Source organism: Diaporthe batatas (assembly GCF_019321695.1).
Source record: "Diaporthe batatas strain CRI 302-4 chromosome Unknown Contig00008, whole genome shotgun sequence".
Taxonomy (NCBI): Eukaryota; Fungi; Ascomycota; class Sordariomycetes; order Diaporthales; family Diaporthaceae; genus Diaporthe; species Diaporthe batatas.
The window spans coordinates 999,859-1,023,428 of NW_025408555.1; the positions used below are offsets into that span (position 1 = coordinate 999,859).

At 47.7% G+C, this 23,570-nt stretch overlaps 7 protein-coding genes across 7 annotated transcripts; 3 read left to right on the forward strand and 4 right to left on the reverse strand.

Annotated features, from left to right (window-relative positions):
• Positions 1–464: 464 nt before the first annotated feature.
• On the forward strand, positions 465–2,457 carry KVR01_007555 (uncharacterized protein; the record flags this gene model as incomplete). Its single annotated transcript, XM_044793244.1, has 2 exons — positions 465–1,801; positions 1,903–2,457. Exons 1-2 carry the CDS (start codon positions 551–553, stop codon positions 2,455–2,457), a joined length of 1,806 nt encoding a protein of 601 aa, XP_044643808.1. The 5' UTR covers positions 465–550.
• Positions 2,458–2,529: 72 nt separating this feature from the next.
• KVR01_007528 (uncharacterized protein) lies at positions 2,530–3,149 on the reverse strand. The gene is made up of 2 exons (XM_044791675.1): positions 3,053–3,149; positions 2,530–2,984 (listed from the first exon to the last, which is right to left on the reverse strand). The coding sequence occupies exons 1-2, from the start codon at positions 3,099–3,101 to the stop codon at positions 2,563–2,565; spliced, it is 471 nt and encodes a 156-aa protein (XP_044643781.1). The 5' UTR covers positions 3,102–3,149; the 3' UTR covers positions 2,530–2,562.
• Positions 3,150–3,542: 393 nt separating this feature from the next.
• Positions 3,543–4,109, reverse strand: KVR01_007485 (uncharacterized protein; the record flags this gene model as incomplete). The annotated part of the gene is made up of 2 exons (XM_044787684.1): positions 3,666–4,109; positions 3,543–3,599 (listed from the first exon to the last, which is right to left on the reverse strand). The coding sequence occupies exons 1-2, from the start codon at positions 3,981–3,983 to the stop codon at positions 3,543–3,545; spliced, it is 375 nt and encodes a 124-aa protein (XP_044643738.1). The 5' UTR covers positions 3,984–4,109.
• A 6,460-nt stretch (positions 4,110–10,569) lies between these two features.
• KVR01_007133 (uncharacterized protein) lies at positions 10,570–11,610 on the forward strand (the record flags this gene model as incomplete). Its single annotated transcript, XM_044793266.1, has 2 exons — positions 10,570–11,115; positions 11,296–11,610. The coding sequence occupies 2 exons, from the start codon at positions 10,570–10,572 to the stop codon at positions 11,608–11,610; spliced, it is 861 nt and encodes a 286-aa protein (XP_044643386.1).
• Positions 11,611–11,762: 152 nt separating this feature from the next.
• KVR01_007657 (uncharacterized protein) lies at positions 11,763–12,626 on the reverse strand (the record flags this gene model as incomplete). Its single annotated transcript, XM_044782260.1, has 2 exons — positions 11,763–12,269; positions 12,360–12,626. The coding sequence occupies 2 exons, from the start codon at positions 12,624–12,626 to the stop codon at positions 11,763–11,765; spliced, it is 774 nt and encodes a 257-aa protein (XP_044643910.1).
• A 1,137-nt stretch (positions 12,627–13,763) lies between these two features.
• On the reverse strand, positions 13,764–15,440 carry KVR01_007473 (uncharacterized protein). The gene is made up of 3 exons (XM_044786795.1): positions 15,193–15,440; positions 14,322–15,099; positions 13,764–14,257 (listed from the first exon to the last, which is right to left on the reverse strand). The coding sequence occupies exons 1-3, from the start codon at positions 15,434–15,436 to the stop codon at positions 13,912–13,914; spliced, it is 1,368 nt and encodes a 455-aa protein (XP_044643726.1). The 5' UTR covers positions 15,437–15,440; the 3' UTR covers positions 13,764–13,911.
• Positions 15,441–19,112: 3,672 nt separating this feature from the next.
• KVR01_007289 (uncharacterized protein) lies at positions 19,113–23,225 on the forward strand (the record flags this gene model as incomplete). Its single annotated transcript, XM_044785738.1, has 5 exons — positions 19,113–19,323; positions 19,433–19,680; positions 19,740–20,084; positions 20,137–22,752; positions 22,780–23,225. Exons 1-5 carry the CDS (start codon positions 19,172–19,174, stop codon positions 23,223–23,225), a joined length of 3,807 nt encoding a protein of 1,268 aa, XP_044643542.1. The 5' UTR covers positions 19,113–19,171.
• Positions 23,226–23,570: the final 345 nt, after the last annotated feature.

Consider the following 23,570-nt stretch of genomic DNA (forward strand, 5'->3'; position numbering starts at 1 on the left):
CCTTATGAATAGATTTGGTTCAAGTCGTGCCTCTACCTTTCTTCGTCCTGGTCATTGTACAGCTCCAACTCCTCCAGGGCCATATGTAGCCAAGCCGGGACGCTTTGTTCCCCGGTTGTGTATCAGAGTACAGCCATCGCCAAGGCCGACGACTTATGAATTGTGCCCCGGGATTCTTGTCCCCCCTCCGTGTTCGCACTTATGCAAAACCGGACGCTGGACCTCCTGAAGCGCTAGCCCGGACTGCTGCCTTTGTCCGGCTTCTCATTTCATGATAGTCAAGACGGCCGCGTCTTGAGGATCTTGAGGATTTTCTATTCGATTGGCTCACGGACCGAATACGGAAGCGAAAACACTAGTTTATTAAGCAAGCCTGTTGATGCAAGTTGTGTGTGCCTGTGATTTAAAAGGCGGAGGGGGCTTTGAAAGTTTAAATGTCCGGCGCATACTTTCACCACGCCCCTCAGTACCGCCCACTGGTACGTTAGCAGAACGAAGCTATTCCGCCCGGCCCTTTGCCATCACACGCATAAGCGCCACGCCCTCGACAATGTGGCTCCTCTGGTCCCTGGCCCTCCTCTCCGCCTACCTCCTCCTCAGCACAATCATCTCCCTCGCGACCAACTACGCCGCGGCCTGCAGGACAGGCCTCCCCATAGTCATCAGCCCCGTGTCCAAGTTCAACCCGGCATGGCTCATCACCCAGCGCCGCCTCGCGCCCTGGATGCGGGCACGCCTGCCCCGCGCCCTGGGCGCCTGGACGCGCCACAACACGCTGAGCTGGTTCTTCGACGACAAGTACCGCCTGTCCCGGGACCTGGGCAGCCGGTCCTGGCTGCACGTGCACCCGGGGGGCGTCGAGTTCCACTGCGCCGACCCGGCCGTCAACGCGCAGGTGTTTGGGCGCCGGGGGGACTTCGACAAGCCCCCCGAGGTGCTGGACGTCGTGGACATCTACGGGCCCAACATCTCGTCCGTCGTGGGCGCCGAGTGGCGCCGGCACAGGCGCGTCACCGCGTCGCCGTTCAACGAGCGCAACAACCGCCTCGTGTGGGACGAGGCGCTGCGCCAGGCGGGCCAGCTGGGGCGGTGCTGGGGCGGGATGGGCGTTGGGGGGTTTAACTCGACGGCGGAGGATACCGTGGCTGTGTCGCTGAATATCCTCGCGACGGCCGCGCTGGGCGAGTCGTGGGATTTCGTCCCGCGGGCGGTGCGGGATGCGGAGGGAGAGGGGGCGGGTGGGCAGAGGCACGCGGCGAGCTACCGCGACAGCCTGCACGTCCTCCTCGGCAGCATCCGCACGCTCGTCCTGACGCCCAAGTGGGTGTACCGGCTGCCGGCGTGGTGCATCCCCTCGGCTTACATGCGGCGGTTCGTGGAGACGCGGCGGGTGTTTGGGCGGCACATGGAGGAGATGGTGAGGTCGCGCAAGGCGGATATCGCGTGTGGGAACCTGAGGACGGACGACTCTACCTTCCTGAGCGCGCTCGTGCTCAAGTCTGAGGAGGTGCGGCGGGAGGAGGAGAGTTGTAAGAAGCAAGGGGCTGCTGGCGGTGGTGGGAAGGGGGCGAGCCTCAGCAACGATGAGCTCTATGGCAACCTCTTCACTTATAACCTGGCCGGGCACGAGACCACGGCAAATACCCTTAGCTATGCTATTTACCTGCTTGCTGCGTTCCCCGAGTGGCAGGAGTGGGTGCGGGAGGAGGTCGATGCGGTCTGTGGACGGTCTGATGATGGGCAGGCCAAGACGGCATATGAGGATGTTTTTCCCAATCTGAAGCGCTTGCGTGCGTTTTTGGTAAGTCTTTAGTGTTTTCCCAATTGCATTTCTCTGTGCACAAACGCCCAAACCCCTTCCCTGCCATGAGGATGCTGGACTAACTGAGTATGCTCTGGTAGTTCGAGACACTCCGTCTGTACGCCCCAGTACTGAGCATAAACAAGGCCCCCGTCGGCCCTACCGGCCAAGAGCTGCTGATAGATGGCCGCTCCGTCCTCCTGCCGCCAGGAACGACAGTAGCTCCCAACGTGATGGCGTCCCATACGATGCCCGAGCACTGGGGGGAAGACCACATGGTCTTCAGACCCGGGCGCTGGATCGACCACCAGTCCAGTGCCGAGGATGGGGTCTCTGAGGAAGTGCTTCTCGACCTGCCCGCATCAGCCAGAGAAAAGACGATAGGCCCCGACGGCAGGGGCATCACGTATTTCCCCTGGTCCTCCGGGGGCCGCGTGTGCCCGGGCAAGAAGTTCTCGCAGGTCGAGGTGCTGGGCGTGCTCTCGAGCATCCTGCGGGACTACAGGATTGAGGTTGTCCCACAGGGTATGGAGACTGAGGAGCAGGCTCGGTGGCGGTGCGCAGAGGTTATTGAGGACAGTGAGACTCAGATCACTCTACAGATGAGGCGGTCTGATACTGTCTGGTTAAGGGTGGTGAAGAGGACACAGGATTAGAGGATATGGCATGGGAGGTATGACATAGGATTGTAAGATTTAAGAGCAGAAACGAGGGCAACCCAAGAATTACCCCTATGTCAAATTTGGTTACAGAAAATGATATTAATGCCCATTGACACCATTTACACCGTTCACACCATTAGTCTGTTGCCCTCCAGCTTGCCGTCCCCGCTGGCTCTCGACAGCAAACGCCCTCAGGGTCTCCAAGTCGACACTCCTCAGCGCGCTCTCCTCCGTGGCCTCAAGGTCGACCTTGGGCACCGCGCTCTGGGGGATACTGCCGCTCTCAAATGCCCGGAGGGCCTGCAGCCACCGCCCCGTGCACAGGCACCACTTGCAGCCCTCGCTGAGCCCCACGGGCCGCAGGTCGTTGCCCTGGCGCGCCGTGTAGTCGAGGAAGTCCTCGGACACGACGCCCGCCACGGCGTGGTTCCCGCTGTCCAGGGCGCTGGTGCGGCAGTAGCCGTCGCGATGGAAGCCTGTCATGGGCTGGGTGGAGAAGAGTTTGAGGGGTTGGCGGAATACTGTGTCGTGGTTTTAGTGCCGGCTTCTGGTGTAAGAGGGGGTGTATAGACCTGGGTGTGATACTCACCGTTGAGGCTGACATTAGACATGATGTAGAGGGGCCAGATATAGTGCATGAGACAATAATGGGCAGGTTTCTTGCTAATTCCACTCTTGTGAACGGGAGGGTAGGATGAGAAGAAAATGTCATCCAGACGGGAGACAAGATCGAACTTTACCTCCAATGTGATGTCATAGACTGCGGTACAGGTCCCTGCCGTGCCTCAACTTTCAACCTCATGATTTTCCGTTTTTAGTGCCACAACAGAAAAGGAAAGAAACACATCAAGAACCTCTCGTTGTGCCTGGATGTTTGTGTTTCAGGGGTGCTGGTGCGGGTGGACTTAATATCTCGAACATGTTCATACAATTCTACCGGGACAGGACACAGCACTCTCAAGCCCTGGCACAAAGCTGAAGTTGCAGGAAGTTGACGCACAGCCATAACAAGCTATGAATTGCAATTGATTCAAATTCTTAGATATCACGAAGATACAAGTACATCACCAGAAGCTTCCTCACACGCGCCGCGGCAAAGACACATGCGTCACCGTCCTCCCATCGACATCTTGTACCTAGGCAAGGGCAGACTCCCATCCCAAGCCTCCCCCCCGGGCCTCCGCCGCCGGCCCCCTGCTAACCTCCACGAACCGATCAAGCTGGACGCCCCTGCTGCCCTCCCGAGCGTGACCGTGACCGTGACCGTGGCCGTGGCCCCGGCCCTGCTCGGGACTGGCGCCATGCCAGCGCGCCTCGTGGGACGCGCCGTCCGAGAGCTGCGTCCTGGAGCACCCCAGGTCGTCCAGCTCGCCGCCGGAGCCATTCTGCCACTTGGACGGCACCGCCCCGGACCGGTCGCCCCTGTTCCTGCTGCCCAGTGAGGCCCGGCCGAGGGACTCGCGCAGGCTTTCGAGGGAGAGGGCGCTGCGCACCGTCCGCACCATGCTCTCGAGGGACATCTTGTTTATGAGGGGCCAGATTGTCGGGAGGCAGCCTGCTATCACCGCGATGCTCCTCTCAAGAATGGACTGGCACCACTTGGTTGCCAAGGAGGAGATGCACGACCATAATTTCACCAAGTCGTGCATTCGGTCGTTCTATATCCTGCACAACCCTGGCAAATAATAGCCGCCATAATTCAAGGTAAGGGGCACAGCCTGCAAGATAAATAACTCACTGGCCGGTTGGCACCTGATGCCATGCCCGGCTGCCTGAATGGTGCCTTGCTCGGCTGCTCAAGTGCCTAAATGATGCCATGCTTATCAGGCGACCGCAACCGGATCCTTGGAGGAGTCCGAAGGAGGTTAAGGAGGCACTAATTAGTGTGAGTAATCAGCAAATTTTACTAGCACCATGCACCTGCCGATGCACGTAGGATCAGTGCTTATTTGACATTTCTTGAGGAATTCAATCGGTCTCCCACCATTTTTCTGGCCATTGGCAGTAGGAAGCAAGGCTATCAAGTTCGTCGTCACATGTAATTAGTGCAATAAGCACATGGCCTGGGTTTTAGGATTAATATAGCTGTCAGAGGAGAAGGAAGGGATGTTCTCACCATAACGGTCTTTTCGATCCTGCCTCCATTGTTCAACTTGCTTGCATAACTCGGCCCTCGAAACAGATTGTACTCCGTTTCCATGTTCTTCATCGAGCCGCTCCGTAATGGACTCCACTTCCGCCAGCATCTCCGATGTAGAGGAGTACTGTCCGGTGAATGCCTTTGTAATCACGAGATCCAGACCGTTATGCCCAACCGAAATAGGCGGCAATGCTATTGAGCCATCTTGTAGGGCAGCAGAAAGGGCCGGTCTGACCCCAGTTTCCATCTCAAAGATAAGATAGGCCATAGCGAACCTATCTGTAGTATCCGAGACTACCTTTGCCAGGCCAGTGTGGCATCGAATTTGGCTCACCAAAAAGACTTGCCTTGCTGAAGTCACAGAGGAGGGCATGGGGGTGATCTCCTGGGTCAAGGAGGATATTATCTGGCCTCAAATCCGAGTGACAGACGCCGAGGCTGTGTAGGTGATTGAGACCACGGAGGATGTCCCGGTAGCACAGGATGCGGGCCCGCTGGGATTGTTCTAACTGGGATAATGGAACATATCTTCGTAAATAGACCCCTTCATCATCGTCGATCTTGATCACCTCGACGATATTCGGATGAGGCTGCTTCTCTAGGAGTCGGAGGACCTTTTTCTCCTGCTTGCCGAGATGAAGACTAAATAGTGTCGAGTCGGCATAGCGCGCCCAGTCTTGAGCGGGAGCGTTATGGCCAGGTTGCTGGTATATGTAGGGGGCTTTAAGGACAATGTTGTCATTCACCTCGTAGATGATGGCTGCGGCACCAGCACCTAGCACTTTCACACCGTCCTGAACCACCAGGTTCAGAATATATTCGTTTATTAAGCGTAGCGAGGAGGTTTTTTATGCGAAGCGTAAAAATACCGATAAGCGGAGCTTTCTCTATTATTGTGTAAATCGGTAAAATGTTTCTTAAATAGGGATTAATTAGAATCTAAATCTTATATATAGATTAGTTAAATAAAAAACAGAAGGTATTAAAATATATATAGAAAGCTATATAGTATAGGTAGTATAGGCTATATAAGGTCTAGGGGGTTCTAAGGGGTCCTAAGGGGTCTTAAAGGGGAACCCTTTAGTTATTTACTTAAATTTACTTAAATAAATATTTAAATTTACTTAAATAAATACTTAAATTTACTTAAATTTACTTAAATTTACTTAAATTTACTTAAATTTACTTAAATAAATAGTTAGAAGAGAAAGCTTTATATTAAAAAACCCTCCTCGCTACACTTACTTCTTACCCAAACAAGCCTTCAGGTACACGTATTTTTTCCTTATCCAAGGTGCCAGATGACATACTCATTCGAGATTTCGTATTTCTTGGGGCTGGTTGCCGAGGGCTGTTGGTAACACTGTCAAGAAAGGTACGTCTTAAGATAGAAAGTTGTGGTGAACTTGGAACTGTGAGGTTGAGCATTGAACTCAGCTGCTGATGTAATCACAAACAACTACTTAGCTACTACCAGACAAACATAAACAAATTTACACACTCACCTACCTACTATAATACTCCTATAAAAGTTTCTCTATACTACTTTTAATATAATATAATTTAATAATAATTAAAATTATAAATAATTCTTTCTTTTTAATATATTTTTAAATAAAAAAAGATTAATTTAAAAAATATTTAGAAGTTTAATCTTAAATATCTTTAAATATTAAACTTTTATTTTAAAATAAAAGTTTATTAAAATAAATTCCTCTTCTATTTTTCTAATAGAAATCTTTTAGAAATTAACCTTTAATTAACTTTTTACTTCCTTTATTTATCTTTAAAATCTCTTAGTTAACTTCTTTCTCTTTATAAAAAAAGTATTTTAAAACTTTTTAAAAAAAGTAAAATTTAAAGTATCTTTTATTATTAAAGAATTTTAATTTAATATATTATTATTATAAAGTATTAATAAAATAATAATTGTAAAGTATTAAGAATTACTTAAAATATTATTTTAAAATAAAAGAGATAGTTTAGAGATTATATTTATAAACCCCTTAGATTATAGTATAGTACTTAAGTACTTAGGTACGAAAAGCTATGCTAATCTTGTGTCTGACTTCGGAATGTTCGCCCTCCGACTATATCGACGCAGCCTGACAAGGTGTTCATTACCTTGTCTGCGAAAGGAAGTGCCTCATGCTCCTAATTCTTTTAAACCTTCTAGGTATTTTACAACATTACATACAACGACTTTAACGTCCCATGCCTGCGGCGTAGGAGCGGCCAGGGCTTGTAGCCCACCGCCTGTTTGCACAATATGATGCTGTCAGGAACACCATCTGATGTGTAATATAAGGATTTGGCTTGGCCTCTTGGGCCGGGAAAGCACCAACGATAAGCATAACTCGGAGTCTCACAGTCAAAACAAGTGACCCAACATGAGCCAGTCATCTATACCAACCTAGTCGCGAGTCACCGTGAGATAGAAATAGAAACGAAGAAGGACGGCGATTACAGGCAACATCGAGAAAACGGCTCCGGTCACGATGATGCTGCCCGTGATCTATCGGTTGTTCAAATGCTCTTGATATTTTTGCGGGTTTATTTGGTCTACAGTTTTGAGTTTCTTCCTTTCTCGCTCGTCGAGGCACCTTTACGGTCGCTCCCCGACTGTATTGTTGATTGACATCGTACGTATTTAAAGAATGGGAAGCACGATCTTCGTCTCTCCGGGATGGTATAGATTCTTATTATTTGCAATGATTACTTCGCGTCTGCCTGTAACGAGAAGGAAAAATAGGCAAAGACGAAGGCGCACAAAGGTTCACCGTCCCAAGTATGACTCAAAGCACAATATTGCTGTGATTGAATGCTCGTTCAGACGTTCGAAGAGCTCCTGGTTGAGGGTCGAGTATTCCGTTGCATTTCTCACCGGTTTTATGGACGGAATGCTTCGAGATGTACACAGCAAACAGCTTGAGGATTGGTAGGCTTTGATCGCAAGTGCCACACCTCCGGCGAAGCCGTGTTGAATTGCAACCGCCCGGGCGTTCCGAGAGAGAGTGGACAATCATTTGTAATAGAGGAACCGCAGCGCGACACTGCTGCCTCGTCTAGACGTCTGACTTTTGACTCTATCTATCGCAAGCACTCAAGTGGCACAGCATTAATAAGCAAGAGTACACAAGGTGGTGGGAAGCCACCAAGCATTGGTGGGATAAGCTCTGTGTTCTCAAGCTCACCATCCATCCATTACTCCGTACATACCTTCCCTTTTAGCTAATTCGCCTGCTTGCGCAGGTGCATAATCACATTCGTGTCGCTCAGCGGACTGACTTGATATCCCCCGCAGTAGTCCCGTCGTGCGACAGATGGTATTGTGGTTGTACCTCGAAACCTCAGCCGGGTTCGGCGAAACTTTCTGTGCTGTACTTCTGTCAATCTGTACGGCCGGGGCAGTCAGACAGAACATGCCAGTCTGCATAGTGGTGGACTCGTGCAGATTTCATGCAACGGTTCCAAGGCAGGATCTCAACAAGGGACAATCCCGACACCATTGGTGCCGGCGAAGCGCCATGAACGGGCCGAAATATGCCTGATTGACTGCTGATAAAGGCGACATGACAATCTCAGCGGTGCATTTTTCTGTCAACTGGTGGCCTGAGATTCAGCCCCCACGATAAGGATTGTGCAGCATGCGTTCTCGTGCCAACCAGTCCCTCCATCACCAGGATTTCGCCTTGCCGTCAGTCTTTGGGTCAGCACTACTGAAGCTTGTCAGACCAAGAATTCCCGGACATCCGAAACAAATCAATACGTGCTGATGTTGGTTATCAGATGCGGCTCATGTGCCAGATAAGTGCTACTCCGGCTGTTTTTCTCGTAGTCACACACAGCCTTGCGAGAATTGGTCGCGTCAGTAGTGTCGACTGGTCACTTCCCAATGGGTGAGATTGGGTATATATCGAGCATCGGTCGTCGCGACCAAGAAGACGCAGCATGTAATCAGTATTGAACTTAATCGTTCATCCTACTCTTTGCACCATCTTGATTCAAATCAAACCAGCAACAGCAATGAAGCAATTCGTCTTTATTTTGAGCTGCATGGTGGCCCTAGGCGCTGCAGTCCCCGTCATGCCCCGGACAATCGATGCTATTGCGAACCCAGAAAGTAGCAAAGGTGGGTAGTAGCCTAAGGTCAGAGGAATGCGAACCGTATGTGGTCTGACTATCCACAGAAACCACTAGCTCGAACATGGTGAACGGCATCGAAGTTGCTCCTGCTTGTAAGAATGCGGCAGTCCTTGATTAGACTTAGTCCTTTACTAAGACTTCATGTTAATCTTTTACTAGGCGTGGTCCTTTGTTAGGCTGAACTAGTAGGAAGGCATTCAACTATGAAGGCCCTTTAGGCAACCCTCTGATAGTCACAAGGAATCCAACTACATACAACGTCGATTTCCTTATACTCTTACGTATGTAAGCCCAGCCAACAGAGAATGTGTCATGGAAGAAGGTGTGAGCGGCTGTTTGTATGGACATATTTTCTCGCGATGCTGGGGCTCATTTACCTGTGATAGGAATGAGACATCTGGAGTGCTCGAGTGCCCCAAAGCCATCAGTTAATACATCAGGGTTTGTTTACGTTCCACCGCAGGATTTTCTGGTTACCAGTCTTTGGTCAATGAGATAGAACGATGTCGGAATTAGGCAGGTTGATGCTTCAAATGAAAGTTCTGGATAGAAAAGCTGTCGATCAGTGAGATGTGCATTGAAATGTCAGACTTGCAGCGGAGAATGTATACACTTTTAACTGCCTTGCCTTATCACATGTTGAAGTACTAAGGTGTGGTAATCTGGCCCCGATACCACTTATCTCCGTACATGGGGTACACGCGGTTGCACTTGCCTGCATCAGAATGCCCAGTGGTCAGCCGGACTAAAGTTGAGTGCCCCAGGGACCGCACAGCAATTGAGCTCAACCCCCCTCTTACCTGCCCGGTGGGCAGGTTTTCCCTCCTCTCAGTCAGAGGCGCTACGACGTCCAAGGATCCAAGGACTAAGCACCGTCCACGCAGTCCAATAACACCCAGACGAACATTCAAATTTAACACAGTGTCTCTCTTCTTGGCAGCAACCTGTCTCATGCGCAGGCTGCTCACGTGGCCACCGACATGCTTCACATCGATGCCCTGCGGCCCAGCGCCTTACTGTCTCTGTTGTTCTCACCGTGCGGCACCGCATGCATCAAGTCGGATCCCATCCGAACTGCAATGTTGTTTCTACTGGGGTTTCTTTGCGGCTTTTTTACTCGGCGCATTATTTACCGGGCATTCCTCTGTCCGATCGCCAAGGTACCTGGGCCCAAGCTTGCCGGCCTAACGTCTTGGTACGAGGTCTACTACGGTATGTGGCCTACTTTGTTGAATACTCTCATAAGCTGAATCGCCCAGTACTTCGGCGTCATTTTGGGGAACGCGCTGACCGGTGACTAGATATGGTTCAGAAGGGCCGTTATGTCTTCAAAATCAAGGAGATGCATCAAAAATACGGTAAAACAGATTTCTTTTTTTATATATAGAAGAAAAACAACGCTTCAAGGTGTTGTGAGGTATTGTGAGGTATGCTGACCAGTGACAGGCCCTATCGTCCGTATCGCCCCGAACGAGATATCCATTAGTGATCCTGATGGTGTCGATGCGATCTATGCTCCGGGGCCGGGCCACAAGCGAGACAAAGATTTCAAGAGGAACAAGTCTCTCGGCGTCAACACCTCCGTTGGCGGTTCAATCCCCCACGACTTGCATCGGAATCGGCGGGATGCACTCAATCCATTCTTCTCCCGCCGAAGCATCAGCCGGTTGAATCCGGAGTTGGCCGCCAAAGTCGCACAGCTTGAGGATACCTTCTCCCGGGCAGCGGAAACCCGTGAAGTGCTGAATCTGTCGGATGCATACTATGCATTTTCCAATGAGTGAGTCCTGAAACCGACCTCCACGATGGAAACTTTCTGCATGAATACTGACAATTTCCTGTCAAGCATCATCCACAAGTACTGTTTTGGTAACAGCGAAAACCTCCTCCAGGACATGCAACTCGCAAACAGTCGTCGTCAGAATGTTGTACAAGTTCTCGCACGCACTCATTTCAACTTACATTTTAGCTGGGCCCGCAACCTCATGCAGAAACTACCCCCAAGCATCGGCGCCAAGTTAATGCCACCGGGCGTTAAGGACATTATTGCGTTCCGCAGGGCCATGAGCAAACAGATCGGCAACATCCTATCAAGCAAGTCCTCTTCCGACGATACACCATCTATCTTTACGTACCTCCGCGATAGCCCCGAGCTCCCGGACTCCGAGAAGTCACCTGCACGTCTTCTCGATGAAGCCGTGCTCCTGATCATGTCCGGTACCTACTCGCCCATGCTCTCGCTGATCGTGGCCCAATACCACCTCATAACACGCCCAGGAATCATGGCCAAGCTGCGCTCCGAGCTGCGCGCACACCCGGAAAGCGCCAGCCCCGAGCAGCTCCAGCAGCTCCCGTACCTGTCCGCCGTCATCTAGGAGGCACACCGCCTCACGTTCGGCCTGACGGGTCGGAATGCCCGCGTATGTCCGGACGAGGCTCTCGTCTTCACCTCAGCAGCGGATAGCGGCAGCCAGCCGCAGAAGACCTACACGATACCAGCAGGCACGTCCATCAGCGCGTCCACGCTGCTCATACACACCAACGAGTCACTGTTCCCGGACCCGTGGCGGTTCGACCCGGAGCGCTGGATCATCACGGACGAGACGCAGCAAGAAATCGTCCGGCGCCGCCGCAGGGCCATGATGAGCTTCATGGCCGGCACGTCCCGTGGCTGCCCCGGCATGCACCTCGCCGACGCTGAGATGGCGGTCGTGGTGGCTGCCATGGCGCGCTGGGAGATGCGGCTGTACCAGACTACGGCGGAGGATGTGGAGTTTTTGCATGATTATCATGTTATGAGCCCTAAGCTGGACTCCAAGGGGGTGAGAGTCGAGATTGTGGGACGAGCTGAGGGGATGTGAAGTGAAGGTTGTCCAGGGGTTTGACCAGACATCGGATTGTAGGCAGACAGCACGCTGTCCTGCTTTGGGACTTAACCTCATCCAAATCATTAATATTTCATGGCCATCATAGATTCCAGAGGGTTAATCCAGGGAATCGCAAAGTCTTCGCTCTAGGCCAACCAATCTCCAACCCCATCTACCAAGCGGTGCTCCATGTAATCCCACGTATGGTTGGCCCCATCGACAACAACCTGACTCAATTTTCCACGCGAATTCTTGCCCCAAAGTATGCCACTCCACACTCCAAAGAACGGACCCCGATCATTCGAGCCGTTAATTACGAGGACGCCGTCAACCTTAGGCTCGGCGCCGTTGAACTCGGCCGGGAGTCCCTCCCAGCCGTGGCCCTGCAGCAGCCCCTCGACAGAACCGAAGTTCGAGCCTGTCTTGAAGACACCGATGACGAAGTTGGATTCCACGGGGTATGAGACGAGGATGTAGCGGATAGAGGTGAAATGGGACGCGAGGGACGCTGGCTGCGGCCGTGTGCAGCCTGCGGCTATGGCGCCGGCGGAGTAGCCGCATATGAACAACTCTGGGTTCCCGACGTCCGGGAAGTCGTTCTTGAAATTTTCCATTGCTTGGTGGAGGAAGTGCTGGCGGTTCGAACGTGTCAACTGACCGGAACAGCGATGCTCAGCTGCTCGTTGGTACCATCACAACACCAAGCGAGCGACGGGGCGAAGACCAGATCGATGAAAACCCACATTATAATGATGGTGTGCAACATCTCCGATCCAGATTGTCCAGTCGGCATGAAAGTCGCGGCCGTCCCACACGACCAGATCGTCCCAGGTGACCACCCTGAGCCGCCTCTCCTCGCGGAAATACTCGGCGAGCTTACGGACCACGAAGCCGTTCATATTGCCGAAGCGTCCATGGGCAATGAGCGCCAGCCCTCGTGGCGGTGTCTCCGGATCCTCGACGCGGGGCTCGGGGCGCTCTGAATCGAAGGAGGACGGTGCCTGGCCCATTCTCGCGATCAAGGTGTCCCGTGCTTGCGTTGGTGTGTGGCTCTAGGATCGCGGGTGTATGTTAACTAGCCATGGGTTGGAGACAGTCTTCCCCGTCGAAGCTACTGATTGCCAAAATGAGGATGAGCTGGCTTTGGTGGACAGAACCAGATATTCTAGGCATACTTCCAAGGTTATGTACTTTCGTTCAACCGTAGGGGTTGATGGGTATTAGCGCCGCGCTCATGCCAGTGCTGCAGGAGGCCTACCAAAGTCAACATTGAGCAAAAACAGTTCTCACACGATTAGAAACAGAAGTAATTCTATGGCATATGACAATCAATAAAAAGCGACAAGAAAGAATTTCCAGGCATCCTACCTAGTACGATATGGTTAGGGGGTTTCATTCTTGATGCGTGTGTTTAGTAGTCACGCCTTGGACTTTCGCGAAGCAGTAGATGTGTCAAGGTGGAGGCGGAAAAGGATATTTGACTGTGTGGAGTATGAAAGTAGGGATAGAATCATGGAAGAATAGGGTAAAAAGGGAGAGAGTAAACTCTCCAGCAGAGTCATCATGTAGGCCCAGCCCCTGGAACAAGTCCGCGATCATCTAGCATGGCCTCTTCATAATGCTGCGCAAAGTCCTCAGCTCAATTACAGGTAGTGACATTTTCTACCTAGATACTTATGTACACGTACGCTGCCCCATAGCCCCAAGAGTGGTGAGCCCCAATGCCTATCAGGGAGCAATAATGTCGACTCCTGCTTCATTCACACACCTCAATGCATTTTGATCAGGCCTTTTGGTCCTCATGATCAGCACAGTAGTTTAATTGTCTACTGGTTGGCAGCATCGTAACGCCGTCCACATGAGTCTTGATTAGGCCGGCTGCTGGCCAAATTGCCGCGGCAGACAAGAGCGATGGCACTGACACAGGGCTACCCAATGTGGGCCTACAGATGACTCCTCATCCTCGATTAGCTGGCCGCGGGAAATCTCACTCGAAGTTTGGTATGTCTATGAACACTTCAGTGAAATACATGCTTTGGTCCAACTGTTAGGGACGCCGTCAGCATCGCAACCAAGACTGAGTATTGAAAAGCCGATGCCACGTGAAGGATTTTAATCTCATAGGCACCAATTTCAGGCTCCAGTAACTTTTAATCTGAATTGAGGGCGTGAGGCTAACAACGAGTGCGTGTTATCATCCACAAAATGATTTTCTCGTAGAAAATAAACCTAAACCCTAGCGACGAACTCAACGCGAAATAAAGGTACACCCGGATTTCAATGTACCGCAGCTTTTTAACGCTCTTCTGTAATTATGGCACCGGATGCCAAGACATAAGATCCTTGTGGTATTTCACTTTGAGGGGGACGCTGCCAGTCTAGGAAGTCCAGGCCTTGCTCCCGCTTGTCTCTGCAATATGCTGACCACTCAACTTCGTAGCCATCCCCGTCGATATTGAGATCAGAGTATGCAGGATCATCGTGATGGGGAGGCTTCAATTGCGGCCAGTCGATGTACTCTGGAGCTTCCGTATAGTGATTGACCTGCTGCAGTTGTCGCCTAGAATTGATCCATGAGTTTAGGACTGACCGAAACTCAGCCACGGGATGGTCAAGTCGGACTTGTGGATGTTGTTGCCACCTTGATGAATAGTTGACTCAGTAAATTTGCAGTCTTAAGGAGGGGGGGTGGGGGTGTCACGTACTGTTCCATGTTGAGAATTTGGGTGGAGTCTTGCTCGTCGTGTGGCACGTCTCGGAAGTGCATGTCCCTCGTGATTATTTCATAAATTGTGAACACAGCCCCTTTGACGTCGCCTCGGTCCACATCGTACTGCGCATGGTCCTCTTCCTGGATCGGATATCCAATGCGAGCAGCGAAGTTGAAATCAAACACAAGCAGCTTGTCGGCCTCTTCGTCCACCAAAAGGTTCCGTGGGGCTATGTCCTGATGCTGAATGCCGTATTTGAGGTTGAGATCGTCAACGGCACACAGAAGCTGCTTCAACCACTCGAGCCTGAAAATCCGAGACACGTTTTCCTCAACTGTGCCTCCTGGTATGTAGACACTTGTAAATCCGACGATAACTTCTCTGCCCTCAAGACTATCCACAACTAGCCGGTCGAACGGAACGATAAAAGGATGCGGGGGCAAACGCATCCAGATGTCGAGCTCGTCCCATCGCCTGAACAGGAACCGATCTAGGAAGTAGTACTTGAAGACGACTTTCTTAGCCCCACCTGAATTTGGCGAAGCATAGCATGTGAGGTCCACATTGGGTCCAAATCGCTCAACCTCGCGGAGCTGCCTTCTAGATACCGTTTGCGTCCGTGCCGCATACTCGACATCGTTCAAAGCAGGATAGTGGGGAACCTGCGTCTCGTCATCCTCTGGATCTTTAGAAACGGCAAGTTCATTCTGTTCAGAGATTGTGATGGCGAAGACGTCCGGGTCAAGCTTATACGCGTGTTTCCTCAGGAGATCTGAAGAAGTAAATCAAGTTAGTTTGTGTCGATCAGATCATGGGCGGATTGCAACCCATCAGAGGCACGGAAGCCAGCTCTATGGGGTCATACTTATCGCGACATCACTATCATCCTCTTCCGTGGCAAGATTAACTGAAATGGTTCGGCGTTGATCCCAATCAAGTATGTCCCAACGACTCGGTCCGCCAGGCGTAATCGCGCCGGCGTAGGAGAAGTACTTCCAATCTTCGTCGATCATCTTGTATTCTGAGCGTGGACAGTCCAGCAAATCGTGTTGGCATTCGAAGCAAAGGTCTGTTCGAGTTTGCGGGGTGCATTTCAGAAGCGCACTCATCGACGGCTTGAACCAAGACTTGAAGAAGGTGGTCGGAGGTCAATCAGCCGTGCGAAATGGACTTGGAGTGATCGAGCGGCTATTTTTAGACCCACTTTCCAGGGTACACTTGTTTACTCCAAGGTGCTAAAACGGTGCCAACAGTGCGGAAAATGTCGCAATACTAGACTTATAATTAGATAAGACTAAGTCAGCGCACCGGTCTGCGCACATCCCCACCAACGCACACGCATTTCCCACTAAAAAGGTTGATTTTTACTAGACTTTATTTAATTCTATAAAAATACTATATAAATAAAATTAATATTATTAAAAACTAGATTTTTTATTTATAGTAAATATAAATTTAAATTATTAATAAATATTACTATAAGTTAGAAATAAATTATTAAAGTTTAATATTTTCCTTCTTAACTAAATAACTAATAATTAATATAGAAATTAGTTAAGATATTAAAATTTAATTTTAAATTTAATTTAATTAAATAATAATATAAGTTTTATTATAAAAATATATATTATTATAATATTTATATATATTTTAAAAGTTTCTATTTATAGAAATTTATTAGAATTAATTATTAAAGATTTAAGAAAAGTGGAGTAAAAGAGTGGGGGAATTTACTCCACTTTTCTAAAATCTTTAATAATTAATTCTATTAATTTTCTATAAATAGAAACTCTTTAATTTTAATTTTAATAATTTTAATAGATTTTTATATATAATAAATTATAAATATTATTAAAACTATATTTTTATAGTAACTTAAAGTTTTAAAAATATTTCTTATATTTAGTAAGGAAACTTTAAAAATAGAAATTTCTAACTTTAAATAATTCTTTTAAAAATACTTACCTATTCTTTTTTATTATAAAAAGTTATTATATATATAAATAAAAAATAAAAGTTTAAATAAAATAACTTACTTATTTCTAATATTTAAATAGATTTATTTATTAATAAAAATAAAAATTTTATATATTTTGATTTATTAAAATAAATAATATTATTTATATAATAAAAACTATATTATTATATAGATATTAACTATACTTATAATATATATTTAATTTAGAATTTTAAAAGTTATATAGAATTAATAATAATATATTATATAGTTAAGAAATAATGTGCGTTAGTGAGGATGTGCGCAGACCGGTGCGCTGACTTATTGAATAGGTTTTTTTTTTTTTTTTTTTAGAAAAAAAAGATATTTCTAATATTTTTAAACATTCTTTTTATACTATTATAAAATTTTAAATTATATTAGAATTTATACTTAAATTATTCTATTAATTTAAATATATATATAAATAAATAATATTATTTTATAAAAATAAACTTTAATTATATCTTAAGTGCTTACTATTATATAAAAGCGTTATAGATATCTTTAAATATATATAAAATAGAAGTGAAATTATATAAACTTTAATTATTAATAAAAACTTATTTCTTTATAACTTTAATATTAAAAATATAATTAAAAGTATATTTTAAATTAATTTATATTAATACTTTTAAATAATTTAATTTAAATTAAATTAAATTACTATAATATAATATTTATTAATAATATTTTAAAGATTTAAGTAATAAAAAATAAAAATAAATTTTAATAATTTAATAAGATATTTAAATAATAATAAAATAAATTTAATAAAAAAGCTACTTTCTTTATCTTTAAATAATAATATAAATCTAACTATTATTTATAAAAGAATTACTCAGTTAAAAGAGTAAAGTTTTAAATAATTATTTAAAAGAATAAATAATATATAAATACTTTATAATATACTATAATATTACCCTTTTAAAATTTTATAAAGCTTTTAAATATATTTAAAGTAAGTAAATATATTTATATATAGTTTAAAAATTAAAAAGAATAATAAATAAGCTTTAAATATTTACTTTTTAATTATTTATTAAATAAAGACTTTCTATATTTTAAATATTAAATAATTTATTTAAAAGCTAAAGGCTTAAATAATTTCTAAATATAGAGGCTTAAACCTACACTCTTTAACTCAAAATTCATATAAATCTAACTACTACTTATAAGAAGGACCGTTCGGCCAAAAGACTAGAATTTTAAGTCGACACTTGAAAGACTAACTAGTATATAAGTGCCCTACGGCATACCGTGACAGATAGGAAAGCTATCAAATCCATCCACCATACACGCACTCCCAAGTTTTCAGGCTCCTCATACTTGATTCATTGATTTCATTCCAGCGTGTTTTGATCTCCGCCAGCATTTCACATCATTCCAGGGTAGAGGCCTAATTAACCCTTAAAGGTTACAAAATACATATCGCTGAGGCATTGTCACATTCCCCATCCAAGAAAAAGGATCTGACTTGCATGTCCACTGGCAGCACTCAATCAAGGTCTGCGAGCAATCATAAGAAGTCCATCACCAACAATCACAAGACCTTATGCAACGTCTAGCTCATAGCACGCATCAATATGTCCCTGCAAGGAAGTTTGTCAGCCTCGTCATCAACCTACACACGTGTGGGGAATCTAGGGCCCAGGCTGACAACTTGACTTGCAGTGTCCTGAGTAGCGATGGGATAACGCGGTACGCGGCATGAGACACGTGAGGCATGGCTAGATGCACGTGCGGATGCATCCTGTTGCACAATCCAGGCTTTTCGAGAACGAGATTCTTCAAGACAGAAGTATGTAGGCGGAAGCTGGCGCTCGTTTTCGCATGACGGTGAAATACTGTGGCGTGGACCCGGCCGATCATTTTCGTGGTTCTTCCTGGATCGTGCCATTCTTAAATAAAGCCAGAACAGACCCGGGATGAGCGATACGAAGAGGCTCGAGAGAGCAATGTAGGGGATCATGTTTGCCTTCAACGCCATTTTTGGAATGTGGATTGATATGAAATTGCGAATTCGCCAGACAATGCAATTAAATGCGAAGGCCTATCAATTGATACGAGAAGAAGAAGTAATGCTCCCTGGATTTATATGTAAACGACCGGTTCTGTTCGCCATATTGTGTACTCAACGCTCACCTGCACCGAGCACTGACCACCTAAATGTGGTCGATTTTGATCGCAGGCTCACCTGACTTCGCCCCGAACTTGTGCGAGCACAGCCTGCTTTCCCAGCGAATCGACGCAGGTCAACTTTTTTCTTGCCCCTTTCTGTTGTTTGTGCGACCGAAAAGTGGTCGATTTCTCATATACACCCGGATCTTGGCAGCCCTTCCAAGGTTCATCATTGGTGTCGGGGCATTTTCGGGGGCTTGCGGGAGGGCAGCATGATGGCGCTCTGGTGAAACATGCATTCTTGACAGAAGTCTGGTCGATTGTGACGCTCAGCTGGGTTTGGAGGGGGCCATCTCGTCGTTCATAGGTGCACGAGGATATTGCTCGGCTGCCAAGCTCCCCCTCGTATAGCATGTCGTTGCCTGATGTAGGTTGACAACAATATGCATATCAGCATGCTCTGCTGTGTAACAGTATTCTGGTCGATGTTCGCCGTGGCTGTGGCTTGAGCAGATGCATCAAGCATACCTAGGTATTGTCCAGGTACGTCAGTACTTGGATATGTTAGACTACATACCTAAGTACCCAGCCTTCTCGAAAGTATAAATTCTGTGGTCCCCACGCTTCTGCTGGTACGCAACTAATTTTCAACCAGCCTTGAAACTCTCCACTCTCGTTGTGGTATTTCATGCCAGCCTTGAATTCGCCCTCACCCCCTTGACACATAATGGACATGTCTCTCTCTGAAAAGTCCATTGGAAACACTACGGACAATATCTGGCAACGCCATGAGTCTGAAATTCGGTCTTTGTACCAAACGAAACATCTCGAAGAGGTGAAGGACATCATGGAAAGAAAGCATGGCTTCCCGAAATTGGCGTAAGTCTCATCAATTAGATCATATCAATATGATGGTGGCTAGGGACACCTTGGTCCTAATTAAACCATTTACTTAAGTAGAGTACCGCGTACTAAAGTTTCCAGGTAGCAACAAGACCTGGCATGAGAAGCTTGGAAATCGTCGAATTCGAAAAACCGTGAAGAATCAAGTGTGGGGCAAGGTATATCGACACTGTGCCCATTACAGGCTTGAAGATCCTTCACGCAAGCAAGGTGACAAGAGACTGAAGAGGACAAAGAGACCAACCGAGGTGATCTATGGCGACAGAACGTACTCATGGGCTCAAGCCTGGAGGAATATGAAGCACTCCGGGGCTATTGTTGGACCGCAACTCGGTATGCTCAACTAATTCTATCATCTTGCGATCAGTAATGCTCACATCATGTTGAAAAAGATCCACCTAGCCCTCTCCCACCGGACATAACTGTCCGAACTCCACCCAGTGTGCCTTGTTCCTCGAGTCCACGCATGTCTTTTGACACCTTGCAACCACGAGATGAAATCAATACAGCTGTACACGCACAAATCCAAGTCCTATCATTCGAATGCGCACTCGCCCGAGAAGATCACACCTACTCAAATGGAGGAGGATTGTTCATACAACAGTTTCACCCATTGGAGCCCTCTCCCCACCATCCCCTTCAGGCGAATGGTAGCTGTCTAGCGGACTGCTTAAGGGCACAAATGCTAGTGTTCCTTCCAGGACTACCGATATGGAACCTTTCCAACAGGCTAGCTGGTAAGTCGGCTAATCTGTGCCTCGATGAGCTCACCCATTGACGGATTTTTAGAGATGGCAGACCTGAACGCACCCTCGCAAGGGTCGTTTTGGCCCCGGGGTGGACCAGTCACAGCTTTGACACTGACACCAAACGCCATGTCATCCCTTCAACTTTGCAGTTGCTCAGAAATTCCAAGATCAAACGAATCAGTGTTCCAACTCTCGGATCTGTTCTCATCCTTGACGATAACACGGTCCTCGTCCGCCCTCGCAACATTCACTGCTCAGCACAGACCGTATATCACCCTATCCATGGCAATATATTTATTGTCTAACAATATTTCGTCTCCAGGGCGCTTGAAAAACTCAGGCCACACGGGCTTCTTTGAAAACCTGGACTCAACCTTGAAGGAGATGCCCGCCAGACACATTCGATCCTTACTCCAGAGCCGCCTACCAAGTGTTAGGGCCGCATTCGAGGCCTTACTCAGTATATCTGGTACATTAAAGCAGCCTTTTGCTTTCAAGTCCTTGGTGCAGATCGGAATTGGCAACGGTTGGCTCGCCACCTCTACACAGGGCCACGAACTTTTATGTCATGCTGTCTGCATGGACCTAGACGAAGTCGTACAGATGTTGCTGGAAATCGGCTGCCGTCCAGACGGGCTTCTGAGGTTGAAAGATTTTCGTACAACTGCAATCATCGAAGCATTGAAACGGCGCAAGATTCACTGCACCCAGCTATTGTTGAAACATTGTGATATCAACACATGCAGTAACTTTCGACTCGAATCTCATATTTCAACCACGAGCTTTACCTTCTTCCTTTCAAGGATGAATGACCTCGACGAGATGTTGTTTGATCAAGGAATCAGATTATTCCTCGATGCTGGCGCCGATATCAACAGTCCATACGAGGTGATCAGTCTTGAATTTGTGCAGGATGTGGAGCTTGAGCTGACATGGTCCGCACTGGATTGCTTGTTCTGCTTCTGTCCGTCAGCTTTTCATAAGTTTACACCGAATTGGAGTCCATCAGAGGACTCAATGCCGACAAGAGCAGGAATTCGAACATCAGTAGACCTGGGCAGCGATGCGCTGAACGAATACTGCCACAGGCTGGCCCAACAAGTCAGATGGGAATATCTCTACGAATTTTTCGAGCGCCTGATAATCGAGCAGATTAGGGGAATCGGCCCCTGGGGTAAACTTCCAAGCACGCCAGTACACCTTAACACCTTCTACGCCTTGGTGGATTTGGGTGTCAGTATGAACAAGGCATTGAGTCGTATTCCAAATGCTCTAACTTATTACATACATGGCAGGGAAGAGATCGACATTGATATTGAGGTGATACGATACCTCCTGGACAACAGCGCTGTTGTGGACGATAAAAGTCTGGAGCTAGCTGCTCGACTAGAAAATACCGATATCCTCGCGTTGCTCATTCAAAACGTCGCCGACATCCGGCAACAAGGGCTAGGTGCAGTTATGGCAGCAGCGACCCACAACAATTTCGAAGCTGTCAAGGCACTCGTTGACGCCGGAGTCGATTTAAACACCGATTTCAATCCAATCAGGGAGCCTGCATGTGTGGCGGTGGACGGTTATCTTCAGCCTTCCAGTCTGCTATGCCAGATCATCGAGCGTTGGGAGGGATCCTTTGAAGATCTCAGCAACATGATCTCTTTCTTGGTCGAGCGAGGGGCACATCTCAGGCTGTCTGCAATCAAGCCGGGTCTTCCTGATTTAATGGAGAGCATAATCAGGCGCAGTCGATATAAACAGGAAGGCGTGGTGAAAGGAGTGGTCGGACGCATCATCTCCTTGGGCTGCGATCTCAGAGATCCTGACGTTCCCTCAGCCAGGCTTTGGGAGGCATGTGGCTTTGTATGGGGAGAATCAGACAAGGCTCACCACGAACGCATTGAAATATTTGAGCTTCTTTTCAGAAAAGGTGCCCGCCTCCGACCAGGCGCTCCGCTCGCCACGTGGATCCTCATGGGGGGTGGGACCGAACTGGTAAATGAGATGCTCTATCGTGGAGTCGATATTGATGCTTACTATCATAAGAATGGCCGACATAAAGTGAGGAACGCTTTGCAAGCGGCAGCAGAAAGGTGCAGCGAGGAGTTGGTGGTATTGCTTCTTCAGAAAGGCGCTGACGTCAATGCACTCGCTAGGGGCCATTATGGGAGGACAGCACTACAAGCCATTTGCGATTACGGCCCGCGGTCACCGGCACAGCAGGTACAGCAAATCAACATCATCAATTTGCTGCTTTCTCATGGCGCTGATGTCAATGCACACGCTAGAGGCCAATGTGGGAGGACAGCACTACAAGCCATTTGCGATTATGACCCGCGATCACCGGCAGAGCACGGACAACAAATCAACATCATCAACCATCTCCTTACACATGGCGCCAATGTCAACGCTGCTCCTGCCCGTAGGGGTGGTAGAACGGCGATGCAACTGGCTGCCGAACGCGGTCGGCTGGAAATAGTAATGCTGCTTCTTTCCTCCGAACCCTCAGCCGACGTCAACATGCCACCGTGCAAGAGTCCCGGGTTTTTGCGGCCTCCATATCACATTGCCCTGGATATGGCTGCAGAAAAAGGCCGTTTAGATACGGTCAAATTTCTCCTGGACAACAACGCGCTGAGTGGCCGCCCAGGGCTGAATGGTTACGATTGAGCTATTCGAGCCGCAGAATGGGAAGGGCATCTTGCGGTCGCAGAGCTGATTCGTGAGCATGCAGAGACCGCTTCGGGCTCAGATCCCACGCGCACAGATCTGTCACAACCGCAGAGAGATTGGCGTGAGTACGGGTACGAGGAATACTCCGATGGAGACTACTCCGAGCCAGAGTACTCCGAGTATGAAGAGGACAACAAGGACGATGAACCTCCAGAGCCCGGAGATGAACAAGATCCATTGGTGCAGCTGCAGGTTCAGCACGAAGCAGTCGAGCATCCTGGTTTCTCGAACACGGCACCCGAACCAGGTTTTGTCTGGGATATGGGAGACGACAATTCTTTCGACTTTAACATTGGCTTTCGCAACCTGCCTGAAGACATGGGAGGCATATATGATCCTGACAACGCTATCTCCACGTCCAACATCGACACTGTTGCGCCTCACTGGGGGCTTTGTTAATGACATGTGACTTGGGAATACATGCCATCAATAAGGCAGAGATAATTTAGGTGTTTGGCGATTGGTGGAGTTCTTTATTTGCGTGGTTCAAGTTTATAGGGAAGGCCTTGGGTGTTAGAACGATCTGTTTCGAAGTTCATACCAGTGCTGCTTGAGAGCCACGAAAACACAGACTCGGATAGAGCTGAAATTGATGTTAAGACAAGCCTACGAACTTCCGCCCCTACCTAGGTAATTGCAACCCTCACATATGGTTATATGCCATGATTGAATTTTTGCCCAGTCCAAGTGAATACTATTGATTTAAGGACTTGAAAGATCTGTCTGGTAGTTAATTGAATCTCA

What these genes read in the sequence shown, in the direction of transcription:
- KVR01_007528 (XM_044791675.1), bottom strand. Translation starts at nt 3,101, where the DNA reads ATGCACTATATCTGGCCCCTCTACATCATGTCTAATGTCAGCCTCAAC. An exon ending in GTCTAATGTCAGCCTCAACG is followed by an intron (nt 2,985 to 3,052) that starts GTGAGTATCACA and finishes ACCACGACACAG; the next exon opens with TATTCCGCCAACCCCTCAAA.
- KVR01_007473 (XM_044786795.1), bottom strand. Translation starts at nt 15,436, where the DNA reads ATGAGTGCGCTTCTGAAATGCACCCCGCAAACTCGAACAGACCTTTGC. An exon ending in TGATAGTGATGTCGCGATAA is followed by an intron (nt 15,100 to 15,192) that starts GTATGACCCCAT and finishes TTACTTCTTCAG; the next exon opens with ATCTCCTGAGGAAACACGCG. An exon ending in CAAATTCTCAACATGGAACA is followed by an intron (nt 14,258 to 14,321) that starts GTACGTGACACC and finishes CTATTCATCAAG; the next exon opens with GTGGCAACAACATCCACAAG.